At 44.4% G+C, this 14,253-nt stretch overlaps 1 protein-coding gene across 2 annotated transcripts in view; it reads left to right on the top strand.

Moving 5' to 3' along the window:
* The window catches only part of PAK5 (p21 (RAC1) activated kinase 5), a 166,183-nt gene that overhangs the window by 148,243 nt on the left and 3,687 nt on the right, over nt 1-14,253 (top strand). For both annotated transcript variants that reach the window (XM_081148684.1, XM_081148685.1), the window contains exons 6-9: nt 1,922-2,055; nt 3,662-3,788; nt 11,441-11,566; nt 13,390-13,524. In XM_081148684.1, the coding sequence (XP_081004810.1) occupies nt 1,922-2,055; nt 3,662-3,788; nt 11,441-11,566; nt 13,390-13,524 (522 nt within the window). The remainder of the gene's footprint in view (nt 1-1,921; nt 2,056-3,661; nt 3,789-11,440; nt 11,567-13,389; nt 13,525-14,253) is intronic.

The following is a 14,253-nucleotide window of genomic DNA, read 5'->3' as shown; positions in this document are numbered from 1 at the left end:
CACACGTGTGGCTGCTGCCTTAAGAGGCACTTCGTGTGTGTGAGCCTCTGCGCCGAGCATTGATCTGGGATGATTCTCGCAACGCTGTGAGACGGAGATGTCATCGCCATAGCAACAAGGGGATCTGGACCCGTATTAGTTAAATGGCTAGCCCAGAGTCACACAGCAGGGTGACGGCCCATTCCAGAGCCTCGTGCTTCCCCGTCGATGTGGGTATATGGACATTTGACACTGCATATCCTTTGTGGACAATTTTTCAAAATCACATTAAACGGAAGCCAGTTTACCAATGGACTGCCTACCACTCTTTAGGAACTTTTAAATATTTTTTTTCCTAACTATAGAAAGACTGAATTTTCCCTGTATAAAATATGGAAAATATATTTTTTAAAAGTCTCATAATCCCACAACCAAGAAATAGTCTACATTAATATTTCAGTATTTCCTTCCTATATTTTTTCTACTTAGGGAAATGGTAGATAGTATTGATTTCCAGAGAGTTTGTACCAATTGGGACCTCACCAATAGTCCTGTTTTATCTTCACTAGCATTGGATACTATCATGTTATCTCTGTTAATCTGATAGACATGGATACATCTTACTGCTGTAATTAATGCTGTTATTACTAGTGAATCTACTTTTAAATGTTTATAGGCCATTTTTTCATTTCTTCATTGAATTGTATGGCTTTTGCACAATTTTCAATTAGGGTGGTAGCATTTGTCTTATTGATTTGTAAGAGCTCTTGATATATTAAGAAATTAACCCTTTCTATCTGTTTATTGCACTGATTTTTCCACTTTCTCATTTTACCTTTTAAACTTGCTTATCACTTGAGAGTTCTCAAATGCACATAGGTGGGAAAGTGAGTACCTGTGTCCAGGGACAAGACATTTTGGAGTGTTTAATGATTTTATGGGGGTCTTGAAGAGAGAGATGAGCTTTTGTGGATGAGAAATCTAAGTCATAAGATATCAAGTTAGGATCCCAATGTTAAGTAACATGTCAGTCTTTAGTGAAGAATGTACCACCTACATATAGCTCTCAGAGCAATAAACAGACACTGTAAAAATGCAATCAGCTGTGACTTTGGACTCTCTCCTATGGTGGCTCATGTGAAGCCTCCAGAGGCTCCACACATCTCCAGCTCCCCAAGGTGTACATTTCCTTTCCATGCTCTGAACCTCACTCACCCAGAGCACCAGGTGAGTGGGCTTCAGCCTCTTCCCAGTCCACAATTTCTGATTTCTGAAACTTATTCCCCATAATGCCAGAGCAGACAGGACAAATATGATTTCAATAAACAACTCTATAATTTATTATTTAATGCTGTCTCCAAAAACGTCACCAGAAGCAGCCACAGAGCAGCAATTCCTGGAAGCTTTCTCCACAAACAGCCTCTAGTTTGCCTTTTGATGCCTGCGTTATATGTCTCTACTTTCAAGACCCATCCTCTATATTCAGCCCAAACCTCTCTCTAATTCAACCCAAACCCTCTCCTAAGAAGTGAAGTTGGGTATCATGTGGCCCCACATCTAGTAACTGTTTACTTCATTCACTTGTGAGACTCACCAGTTACTCACTTACCATGAGTTAGTGATACTTTTACCAGGTTAACTAACCGTGGAGTGTGGACGGTGCCTTCTAAATTAGATCCTTAGGGATATCTTATCATATTTCCCCTTCCCCCCACCAGAAGAGGCAAATCAGCTCCCTCAGTGGATGCGAGCCTTGTGGCGGTTCTGCCCACCCTCACTCCTTGTCTCCCCCCCCAGGGTATAGTTGGCCTGGCATTTTCTCTGTATTTATTTCTACTAGCTACTCTCAATCAGTTGTACCCACAGCACAAATGTCACCCCAAGAGAACAGGAAGCCAAATTTCACTGTCACAAGTCAAAAAGCATCTTTCCATTTGCCCAGGTTGTGATAATGCGCGATTACCACCATGACAACGTGGTCGACATGTACAACAGCTACCTTGTGAGCGATGAGCTCTGGGTGGTCATGGAATTTCTAGAAGGTGGTGCCTTGACAGACATCGTTACTCATACCAGGTAAGTTTCTTTATTATCCAGACAAACAATTCAGGGTAATTATCACTCTCCTCCAGGGTGAGGCCACAGTGATTATCCCTATGAACTCTTCACAAATTGTAAGCACTTTGAAGTCAAGGGCCGCGACTACCCTCTCCCTCTGTATTGCCCAGGTGCCTATTGTAATATCGTGTATGTGTAGTTCATTCAATTCACATTCTCCTTGCCCTCCAGAAGTTCATTAATACCCATAGATTTTAAAATCAGCAAGCTGCTGAGACGTTTTGGTGACAAATAGTAGAATTTTCCATTTCTACACAGACATCTAAAACTGTTTTATTCTCCTGAGCTGCCGTGACATTACTATGTGTTGATACACCAAGGACACCTGGGGAAAAAGCAGCAGGTGGAAGATCAGAAACGTTTTATGTCATGATAACAAACCTACATAACACAGAGAAATTCTTCAATTCTGTTTTTAAATAGTTTTGCGAGTCACGATGATTAATTGCCATTGTTACGTACTTCCCTGAGGTGACAGTGTGGTCATCTCATCCAATGTTTATCAGTCACTTTTTTTTTTTTTTTTAATTCTCACTCGAGGATATTTCTTCCATTGCTTTCCAGAGAGAGTGGAAGGGAAAGAGAGAGAGAAAGAGAGAGAGAGAGAGCCATGGAGAGAGAGAGAGGCATCGATTGGTTGCCTCCCGCCCTCGCCCCAACCGGGTCCAGGGATCGAGCCTGCAACCGAAGTATGTGCCTTTGGCTGGAATCAACCTGGTGACCCTTCGGTTTGAGGCCCGACGCTCTAACCACTGAGCAAAACTGGCTAGGACCATCTATCACTTTTTATGTGCCAGGCTCTTTCCTGTATGCTGGGAATACAAGACACACAAAAAATCAAGCTGAGAAACATTCCCCGGAGGAAGTCACAGATTAGAAACGACTGCATTGTAACACCTGCATAATCTCCCCTGAAACCAGATGCACCTCCTTTGGAGGGGCAGCCATGAAATGTGGGAGCACATGTCCAGTGCCGCACTTGTCTTTCTCATCCCCACGGTCCATCTAATAAAGTATCATCCATTCACACCTAGCTATTCGTAACTAACTGGGTCCAGTTTCCTTCTGATAGAAGGACCTGGAGCATGAGAAACCTCCAGTTCCCAGAAGAGGGAGATGGAGGGCTAGTGAGAGGCAGGGCAAGTCTCAGGGATCTAAAGGCCACTTTGCCTGAGTCCCCTTTTCAAGATAAGTAAAGAGACCTGAGGAAGTTAAAGGACTTCCTCAAGGTCACCCAGCACACACACCTGGAACCTTGGCACCATTCCGTGCACTCCCTCTCTAGGACCCTGGGGGTTTGGCAATACCTAAGGAATTACCTGTGAGAGTCCTAAGGTGGCACATTTGCATTAATGCCCCAGAAGCCAGGGGTCTTTTGCCTTTGGCTTATACTTGGCCCCCGTCAGCCTCGTGCCCAGCCTTCAGTTCTGCAAGTTGGATCCCAATGACTTCCTTTTCCCTGCCTGTAGATTTTCCAGACATGGGCTGGTTCACTGGGACTCAAGAGCATTTCAAAGATGTTCTTAAATCTGTCCTTGCTCCTTAAATGTTATTTCCTTTCTAGAATGAATGAAGAACAGATAGCTACTGTGTGTCTGTCGGTTCTGAGAGCTCTCTCCTACCTTCACAATCAAGGAGTGATTCACAGGGACATAAAGAGTGACTCCATCCTCTTGACAAGCGATGGGCGGGTAAGATTTTCATGTGCAGCCCCTCCGTGCTTTACCTTGTCACTTCACCTGTCACCGGTATTGTTCTGCTAAGAACACTTTCTTATAATTCTAATTTTTTAGTCACAAGTCACCCACTGCCCTTTCCAGAAGGCTTACAAAAAGGAAACTACCATCCTCTGTGTCATCCTGTTAGTCAGAATTACCTGGGACTCGAATTGGATGGACAAGTTTTCACCTTAACAATGAGTGTAGGAAGTAATAGAAACTACAGAAATTTTTTTTTGCCATGTTCCTGTTTTATTGGAGGAGGTGACGTTTTCTAGGGCCGTGTCCCCGTGACTGTGCATGTCCGCAGCATCCATCAGAGTCCCTGCACGAAGCAGACGTCAAACTGCGGTGGGGCAATTGGAGGAGCGTTTAATAAGCTGCGGGCAGATGCAGAGGAGTCGTCAGGATTAGAAAAGTGCACGAGGATTATTGTGGTGCTCACGCATGGGGCGCCACTCTTACCTGAGGGGGTGAGGTGGGGAACTGGTTGCTAGAACCTGGAAATAGAGATCGTGGTGTGAAGAGGGCTGCATGGCAGGAGCCTGATCTTCAGTGGAAGCCAGACCACAGTGAACCTGCAGGATGGGAGCTGGGGGAATAAATACCCCAACCTCACTCTGCCCCTTCCTTTCAGTCTCCTAGTGGTGCTCCCTATTGGCTAAAGCAAATCAGAGGTCATCCGTGCAGCCGACACAGGTTGGCCTCCCAGGGCTCAGAGAAGGCAGGAGAATATATCTAGATTCTAGAAGGACAAATGGAAGGTATTCATCACACTGGCATAGCTCCAGGCCTGGATTTCTGCATTTCTCAGCACTGCAACCTGCTCAAGGGATACTGTGGAAACTCACCAGCCAACAGCCAAGAGGGGGTGGGCATTCCAAAGGAGGCTTAAATGGAAGAGGTTTGAAGCGTAGATTTTCACTATTTAGGTCCTTCTAACCTCCCTGAAACTTCCACCAGAGGTAAGAGAGGAATGGAGCCAGCTGTCCCTTTGATGATCTGTTACAACCCAGCAACCTCAGCCACGTGGAAACAGTCATGTCACGTGAGAATTTGCCCAGGAACAGTCAGAGGGCAACCAGAGGAAAATGTGCAAGCACTTTGGCTTTTATTTTTTTGTTTTAAAAAGATTTTCAATTTTAATTCAAAAAATTCATATATATATATATATATATGGTGGGGTAAAATAGGTTTACAGTTGTGAGTATGCATAACACAGAATTTATTCTTATATTATTATCTATTAATTATTGCATTATTTTTCATACAAACAACTGTAAACCTACCTTTGCCTCACCCTGTATACTACGTATAGAAATGAGTTCAGATATAACTGATGAAATCTGAATGAGCTCTGTGGACTATACCAACATCAGCTTCTTGGTGTTGATATTGAACTATAGTTGTATGAGGTACTAACATTAGGGAGGGCTGGGTGCACATTTCTTTGTAACCTCCTAATTATTTTAAAATAAAATTAAAAAATTTAAGACAGTGGATTGTTCAGAGTTAAAAGGATAAATCCTTTCTGGCCTCTTCAAAGACCAGAAGGGAAATTATTTGCTATCAACTGAAAGTAAATCGTTCACTATTTGTCCATGGCAGAAATAATACCCAGTGAGTCACTAATTTGTCTTAAGCAAGGGGAATGTGGTGTTTGGGTTTTGAAAGGGGGGAATAAATAGCATGTCACAGAGTGTTTGCAAGAATTACAGGAAGTAATTTGTGTAAAACCATCAGAAGTAAACAAGGCGCAAAAGAGGTGCTCAGAGAGAAGGCGATCCCCACCCCACCCTTGCAATTAAGGGTTGAGTAAATTCATCCGCAATCTGTCCTCGGCATGGGGCTTGCATTTGAGAGATGATACTCAGGGGCCACTAGACAGTGAGTGATTAACTTTTATCAAGTTCATTGGCTGGAATGAAATTCAAACCTATTAAGCCCAGTGCAACTATTGAAAATGGACACACACAAGTGATCTTTATGGACTTTTTTTTTTTTTTTTTTTTAACTATAAATTGATTGCCACAATTTAAAAATTGGGAGATTTCCCATAAAATTTCAATTCCTGTCTTCCCTGAGAAAAAATCAAAGTATCTGACAAAACAGCTTGCATTCCCATGGGGCAGTGATGGAGGTGGTGTGAGGAGGGTGAGCGACACCATAGCAGCCACTGTTGGTCTCTACCCCTTACTTCCGAGGGAATTCACTCGCTCCACCCCCAGATGCCATCTCTCTCCCTGGGGCCTTTCTGTGAACACCGTTGTCTGCTTTTCTAGTACAAAGCAGGCTGGAAATTCCGGGGAGTTAGCATCCACACTCCCCAGGAACGGCCCTGAAACAGATGATGGGAGTTGGTGTATAAAAGCCGCAGCTCGCCCTTGGGTGGAATAGCTCAGAGGCACGTGCCCTGCGCAGTCAGTGTCCCAGGCTTCTTGGCAGGACTGAGAGCTAGTTCACACTGTGGTCACTTGCTTGGTAATTAACCCTGGACTGACTGCCTTCCCTTCCCTGTTGTACTCCCCCATTTCACTGCTAGTGTTCCCTGCATCTCCCCAGCACTGAATCCCTGATCAGGGCGTGTTTCTGGGGAGCCCAGACTAGCGTAGTGTCCAGAGGCAACGCAGTGTGCCTGTGCCCTCTCCCACAGGATTTGAAATGAGGGTAAAGATAGGTAAGGGGCATAGACTGGCAACCAGGGCTTTATGACTGTCCCACGCCCTCCTTACTGTGCCCCTGACAATCCGCTGGACGTCAGTGTTTCTTTGCCGAGGGTGTACCCCTTGCCCTCCGTGGTCTCCACATGGGCCATTTGATTCTTTGATATTATTTGCCTGGCTCCCGTAGGCACTTGAGTTTTGTTGTCTCTCAAATAACTAGAATTTTATAATTAGAAGGCCTGAAGGTTATCTCCCAAATGTTCTTCTTAAATAGAGACTTGGGCATGTTAAATAACTTTGTAAAATAAAAATTTACATTTATTCTGTATTTTAATTTTCATCTATCATTATAATTACTAGTGTTCCTTATTTGTGTAGATACAAGTTATTGTATAATGTCCTTCCATCCTGAAAAGCTCATTTAGTATTTCTTGTAGGGCTGGTTGTGTAGTAACAAATTAAATGCATTCCTTTCCAATAGTCTCCAAGATACAGCAAATCTCTGTCTGTCCCACCTTCCCTGCCACTCCACAGAGGTTACTTTTCCTAATGCAGGAAGCACAGCAGGAGAAGTTAGGAGACTCAGGTTTGAGTCCCACTTGAATAGAGTTGAACAGTCTTGGGTAAGTTCCTACCTCTCCCTGTGCTCTGTCAAATGGCAGAGGGACTGGCTGAGGCCTCTGTGCTGTTCCCACTTAGCCACTGTGACACCCTCCCTCTCTTCTTGGGTTTGGCAGCTGAAGAAGTGGGCCTTAAGCTGGGGCATCATCATCAGTCAGGTTCCTTCTGTCTCCTCTCTGTTCCTTTGTCCCTGGGTCATTGCTCTTCTTAAAACAGTTCTCAAACTTTAACGAGCATCAAAACCTCTGGAGACCTTGGCAAAAAACAAATTCCTGGGTCCCACACCCCAAGATTCTGATTCAGCCAGCCTGGGCGGTACTCAAGAACCATCTCTAACAAGTCCCCAGGGGAGGCTGATGCTGTACAGTTTGGGTACCGTTGCCTTATAGGAAGCACTCGGGAACCAGGCTCAAAATCATCCATGCAAAGAGCTGGAGCAGATGCAAGAATTCTTTACAATGCATGCAATTTACAGAATGTGGGTTTTACATTCGCTTTTAAACCTTCAGGATCTTGTGGATAGGCTCTTTCACCCCGCATTCCATGTTTTTGTGGGGCCTCTGATTCCCAGACAGGACATGTTGAGATGGATAGGATCTCAAGTTTAAATAGCAGCTTTGTCTGAGCTCTAAGCTCCAGTTCCTTGCCTGGCCCCTGTGGAACAGGCTCCATCCCCTCCTTTTAGGGGCTGGGCAGTGTGGTAGCCACAGTTCTCTTAGCCTGACTGCATTAGGGGGACAAAGGTGGTTTCCTAAGCAGGCACATTGAACAGTCTACCTAAAATAAGGCTCAGCTTGGAGTCTGTGCGATTTGCTTTTAAGATCTGCCTACGATGCCTTATTATACTCATTACTCGAGTTCTCATTATCTACTTGCAGAGTTATGGGGACGAATGTTGTGTGCAATTATGTTCTTTTAGAAAATTGTCTCTTTTATGCTCTTGGGTGAGTAAAAAAGAAAAAAAAAATGCAGAAGCACTGACACCCCTACAATGCAACAGGCCTAGCTTCCAAGTGTCGAGTTTCACTTTCTCATCTTACATATTATCAGGAAGATAATTATTAGTCTGGCAGGTCTGGGGTCTTTTTTAGTATGTCCAGAAAGAGAAAGCCACACTAGAGATAGTGACATTAAAAACCGCCAATACCAAAATGCAGATGCATTCACCTACTTAATCCTGAAGATCTCTTGCATTTACAGGCAATAGAATGTACTGGCAAAATGTTCCTCCTCTCCCATCTGTGTAGTAGGGCTACAGATTTACTCATATTCAAGCTTTGGAAATTACTGCACACACACATGCACCCACACACACATGCACACTCACCCACATACAATGATAATTTCACTGATTTTAAAAACTAACCTAGAGTTCTTCACAAAGCTCCATGGACTAGATTTTTTTCAAAATTCAATCTATTAGATTTAGTATGCTTAAATATTTAAACTGTCTATCAAAGTTCAACCATGCTATTATAAGGTTTAACTGATACCTTTAAAACCTCAGCCTTTCATATTTGACCGCCATCTACTCCCTTGTCACACCTAGTACCCCCATGTTTCTCAAGGTGGTTCTGAGAAAATAAGGGACACATGTGGATATTGGGACCTCGGGTGAAGGAGATAAGACTAGCTTCTTGCTCTTTTCTAGTTCCTACCTTGAAAACTGGCCTCTTCTGCTACCTGGACTGGTGGCCACTGAGGTTTAACAGGCCCCATCAGCTGCTGGGCTTTTCAGGAGGGCGCCTCTGCTGTGCCTCACACTCCAGCCTCTTGCCACAACCTTGAAAGCCATCCCTGGGGCTGCCTCCTCCTGTCAACCATTGGCCTGCACTGGGCACTTTCCCATTCCCTCCTGAGATTTGATGGAGCTTCTGGATTCCTGCACACCACACAGAGATCCTCTCCCTTGTTTGTGTGGAGATGAGTGCTGTTCAGATATTTGATTCTCAAAACAGCTGTCTCCAATAAGTCAGTGACGGTTTCATGGGAGCTGGTAACATTGCCTCCAGTTCACGTCCACCCACTCGGTTGTGCCATCTCTTCATGGAGGCCATTTGGGCATCACCAAGGCCGATGTTCAGCTGGTGTTCACTTGTATATCTATTCTCATTGTTAAAATATTGCAGTATTTTCATGCTTGTTGGTTAATGTCCACTTTTTCAAGTCATTGGAGTTTCCGACCCCCTTTGCCTCATTAAAGACGGTAATGCCCCCAAGATAACCAGGAGATCACTTAACTTTACGTCTAGATTCTGACTGGTCTGCATGAAACTGGTTATTAAATATTTTGAATATTGCCTCTGAAGACAGATGCATGTGGCTTCTCCTCTCCCTTTTTTGTGTGGAGATTTATGCTACTCAGATATATCTGAAGCCTGCCATCATCTGCTTGGTGTGGTGGGAATTGATATATAATAAAGAGTTGAGGCCTGATGTAATAAATCTCTGCTCTTTGTTCTCTTCTGCAAATAATCCCAGCCTAAAAGGGATGGGCTGTAGGAATTTTCACTTCCCTGAATTGTAGACTCCTTTTAAAATAGGGCAACAAGGATTACAGACCAGCTGCCACGGCCCCAGAGCTCTCTTCTTCAGACCACAAGGAAATTTGGGTTTGGTTCTTGATATGCCAATACCACATTGTCAGCTTTCTAGACAGTGTGGTATTGGCAAAAGAATAGATAAATACATCAACGGAACAGAATGGAGAGCCCAGAAATATACCCACATAACTACAGTCAACTAATCTTTGACAAGGGAGTAAAAGCAATGCAATGAAGCAAAGATGGTCTCTTCAACAAATGGTGCTGGAACTGGATATCCACGTGCAAAAATTAAATCTAGACATAGACCTTATACCTTCCACAAAAATTAACTCCCTGTGGCAACATGCTAGATGGAAGTGTAGGTTTAGGATGGAGGAGAGAAGTCTGCATTAAGCATGGGAGGCGGAAGAGCATCCAGCCGAAGTGTATAAAAGGAGGAGAGGTAAGAGTTCTGACCTGAATGCCAGGCAGCCCGATATTTAAGGTGTTGGCAGCAGAGGCAGAGCCAGAGGCAAAGGCTGAGAAAAGTTCAGAGAGGTGTGAGGAGAAGGAAGGGGAAATTTGTGCCTTTGAGACTGTAGCTTTGATCTATGGAAATGTGAACTTCACATGGCCATTCTGAGCCATTGCCAACCAATGCCTGAACCATTGATGTCTTTGAATGTTTTCTATTGTCACCAACAACCTAAAGTGGCAGTCCTCTTCAGTGAGGCCATCTAAGTCCATGAACAGGTATCATGCCGCCCAGAAATAAACTGAATCCCTGCCACCGGGAATATAGAAACTGGCAGGGTGCCTAATGGTGGGGTACATTCTTAAGAGTATTCTTTCTTTCTTTTCTTTAAAGATATTTTTATTGATTTCAGAGAGAGGGAAGGAGAGGGATAGAGAGATAGAAACATCAATGATGAGAGAGTCATTGATCGGCTGCCTCCTGCACGCCCCTGACTGGGGATCGAGCCCACAGCCCAGGCATGTGCCCTGACCGGGAATCAGACCTCGATCTCCTGGATCCTAGGTCGATGCTCAACCACTGAGCCACGCCCGGCCAGGCTTAAGAGTTTTCTTAAAAGCTCAGTGCAAGAGTGTTCAGGCTTTTTAAAAAATTTGATGACACTTAAGATAAATAACATGCATAAACATTGGCTCATTAGGGTGGCCACTCACACCCCTGGTGACCAAGTGGTAGCGCCCAGGTTTGATGCCCACATTTCCACTTGCACTGATGTTCACATGGGCAGCTTCCATTGTCTTGAACAGAGGAGGAACACAAAAGGAAAGGGGAGCTGGTGTTGAGAGCATCCTATATAAGTGAGGTCTTACAGTAATTCACGTACAGAACCGAGTCTCTCAGTTCTTTGAGTCTCTCTAAGTCTAACTTAGAAATCTAAATGTGTTCAATGCAAAAGAACCTTAACTGCAGCAGCTTGTACAAAACTCTCATTGAGAACAGAAATTTACTTACACTTCATCTGATACACTGAAGTTGTGGGTTTGAATTTTAATGAATTTATTGTTTGCAGTATATTTAATTTGTAAAATTTGGGTTTCATTATTTTATAAAAGATATAAGCAGCAGGAGTTTTAAACCTTTGCATGGCCAAGCCGTGAGAGTTTTTCTACTAAAATGGCTCATGCTTTTCCAATAAAAGGGTCTGACAACCCCTCAGTCAGTAGTATTCCCAAGGCCTGTTAATGAGACTGTTTTGTTTTGAATTTGGAAGTCTATATGTATTCTCGATCTCCAAGCCAGTATTTTTAAGTTGTTAGTTTGTTGCTTTCCTTTCCTTTCCAGATAAAGTTATCTGACTTTGGTTTCTGTGCTCAAGTTTCCAAAGAGGTACCGAAGAGGAAATCGTTGGTTGGCACTCCTTACTGGATGGCACCTGAGGTGATTTCTAGGCTACCTTATGGGACAGAGGTAAGGGGATGACAGCTGTCATTTGAGAGAGGCAGGGCCTGGACAGGCTCAGGGATACAGTGGTTCTGAGGGTGTTAATGATCACGGGAGATCAGGGTGATGACCTTTGACTCCACATTGGACCCCCACTCACTGGACTTGTCACAGAGCAGGTTGTGGCAGAAGGGGAGATGGTCAACACCGAGGATATTGCCAAAACACTGCCCTAGGGGAGCTTACTGAGATCCTTCTCTGGCACTGGGGGAGACTGGTTCAAACTTTGATCCCACCCTCAGGGGCAGACATACATGTACCGAGCAAGGTAGTGCAACTTGAAAAGTGGCCAGAGACACACACAGATGAGCAGGTGCAATGATTCAAAGGCTAAAGGGTCAGAGAAAGCTCCAGAAGTAGAGGTAATCATTGGAAAAGCAATAATGTTTTCTCATAGAAAAAAATCATTTATAAATACTGTATTTCAAAATATGGCACAATTTCTGGTTCCTCTGGAATGGAAACAGTTGCTCATACTTTTTTAAGGGATAGGGCTTAGCTGTGTGGAAACCAGGGACCTTCTAGAGAGGGACCCGTGTGAGTAGAAGCCCTGAAGCATGCAAGGAACCAGACCCACAGAGCGGGGAGCTCGTCCCAGCTGGGCACGCACTGTTTCCACATCTTATGGTGCAGAAGGCGATTCCAAGAGAGGAGAAGCACAGAAAAGGTGACACGGATCAATGAGCTGAGGATATTGGCATCAGCTGAGGTGGACTCTGCTCGCTTTCCCTTGCTTGCTTGCCCTTGGATGAGTACTCAGCTCACTGTTCTCACTGTGGTTCCAAGAGCATAAATTCTCAGGGAAGGTCACTGCAAGGGTTGTAACAGGAATGCAGCTAACTGATAAGGAGTGTAATGAGACCGTCACAGCGAAGTGACTGTAGCTGGGGATTTATGGCACAGCTAGGGCTTTTCATTGTCCTGGCTCTCCATTCTTTACTCAGAAAGAATTGCTTGTCATCTCTTCTTTTTCTCTTCTCCATTTTCTGAAAATGTTTTATAAAGCAGGGTTTTGTGCACGCTGCTTCAAAATGATAAAATACAAAGTGTGTGGGGGGGAGCTATTTTTAAAAATCAAATCAGTACAAGAATCAGAATATTTTGTGTTGTGCAATGTAGCTCTTTGGAGTTTGTTATAAATATGTCAAAAACTCTTATTTTTTGTAATTTAAATGTAACTTTCCTCTCTACTTTCATAACATAAAACTTTTTTTCTTTTTTTAAATGTTTTATATGTTTTTACTGATTTCAGAGAGAGGAAGAGAGAGGGAAAGAGAGAGATAGAAACATCAATGATGAGAGTCATTGATCGACTGCCTCCTGCACACCCCTTCCTGGGGATCAAGCCCACATCCCGGGCATGTGCCCTGACCTGGAATCAAACCAGTGACTTTCTGGTCATTGGCTCATAGGTTAACACTCAACTACTGAGCCATGCCGGCCAGGCCATAACATAAAACTTTGCATGTTTTTCTCGCTTGCTCTAATAGACACTTAACCACCAAAGTCAACAGGGTAAAAAAATAAATTTCTAAACTTCAGAATGTTAGGAGAGTCATGCATACCCAGTGGTCAGAATCTTCACTGAAGCTGTCTTTAAAAGGCAAATGAAGACCATTAGCAAGCACTGGGTAACAAGGATTCCGCCTATAAATCTGTTGTAAACGCTGGGAGATTGTAAACACCACGTTAATGTATGAATGAGTATGAATCTATTTGGTTCCCTGGGCACATCCAACATCGCAAAATGTTCTTCTTGCCTGAAATAACCAGTGGGTTGTGCCTAACAGGTGGACATCTGGTCTCTGGGGATCATGGTGATAGAAATGATTGATGGAGAGCCCCCCTACTTCAACGAGCCTCCCCTCCAGGCAATGCGGAGGATCCGGGACAGTTTACCTCCACGAGTGAAGGACCTGCACAAGGTGAGAAGTGGCATCTGCTGCTGAAGTTCAGAATCATTCTGGGGTTTATCAGTCTCCCTGAAGTTTTAGAGACTGGCACATCACAGCCAGGAGCAGATCCGGGTTTACGGGCAGGGATTGTGGAATTAGAGTCGCTCTGCTCTTACTGTTCACTCACTAGCCAAGGGGTTCAGCCTCTCCACCTCTGAAGCTCATTTGTAAAATGGAGCACAGTTGGCTCTTCGTCATAGGGTTGGCGACAAGAGTAAACCAGGTGCTCCACTCAACACTCCCTCATGGAGCACCTGCCACATGCCGGGGGCTGTTCTAATCCTGGGGCTGTCACAGTGCAAGATCCCAGATTTCCTGACTCTCATGGAGCTTGCATTCTAGTTGGAGAGGCAGTTAATAAACTACAAATAAACGGATGAACAAAGTAATTTCAGAGATTGGTCCGTGCCTTGAAGCGAATACAGCACTGTGATGCGATGGAGTGTGCAGGCGAGGGGGTTGGGAGCCCGTTTAGGCTGCGAGTGACAGCAGCCCTTTCTGGGGAGGGGTCACCCAAACTGGAACCTGAATGGAAAGGAGAAAACCAAGCAAAGATCTGGGAGGGACACATCCCAGGCAGAGAGACAAGCGCAAAGTTCCCACACTGAGATGGAGAGCTGATATGGCTGAGCAGAGTGAGCCAGGAGAAAGGGTTGTTTCCGGGAGGCAGGCAGGGCCAGACCATGCAGGGCAATGAGG

The sequence above is a fragment of the Miniopterus schreibersii genome (genome assembly GCF_964146895.1).
Source record: "Miniopterus schreibersii genome assembly, chromosome: 10".
NCBI classification, from domain to species: Eukaryota; Metazoa; Chordata; class Mammalia; order Chiroptera; family Miniopteridae; genus Miniopterus; species Miniopterus schreibersii.
This window is presented reverse-complemented; position numbering and strand designations above follow the sequence as displayed.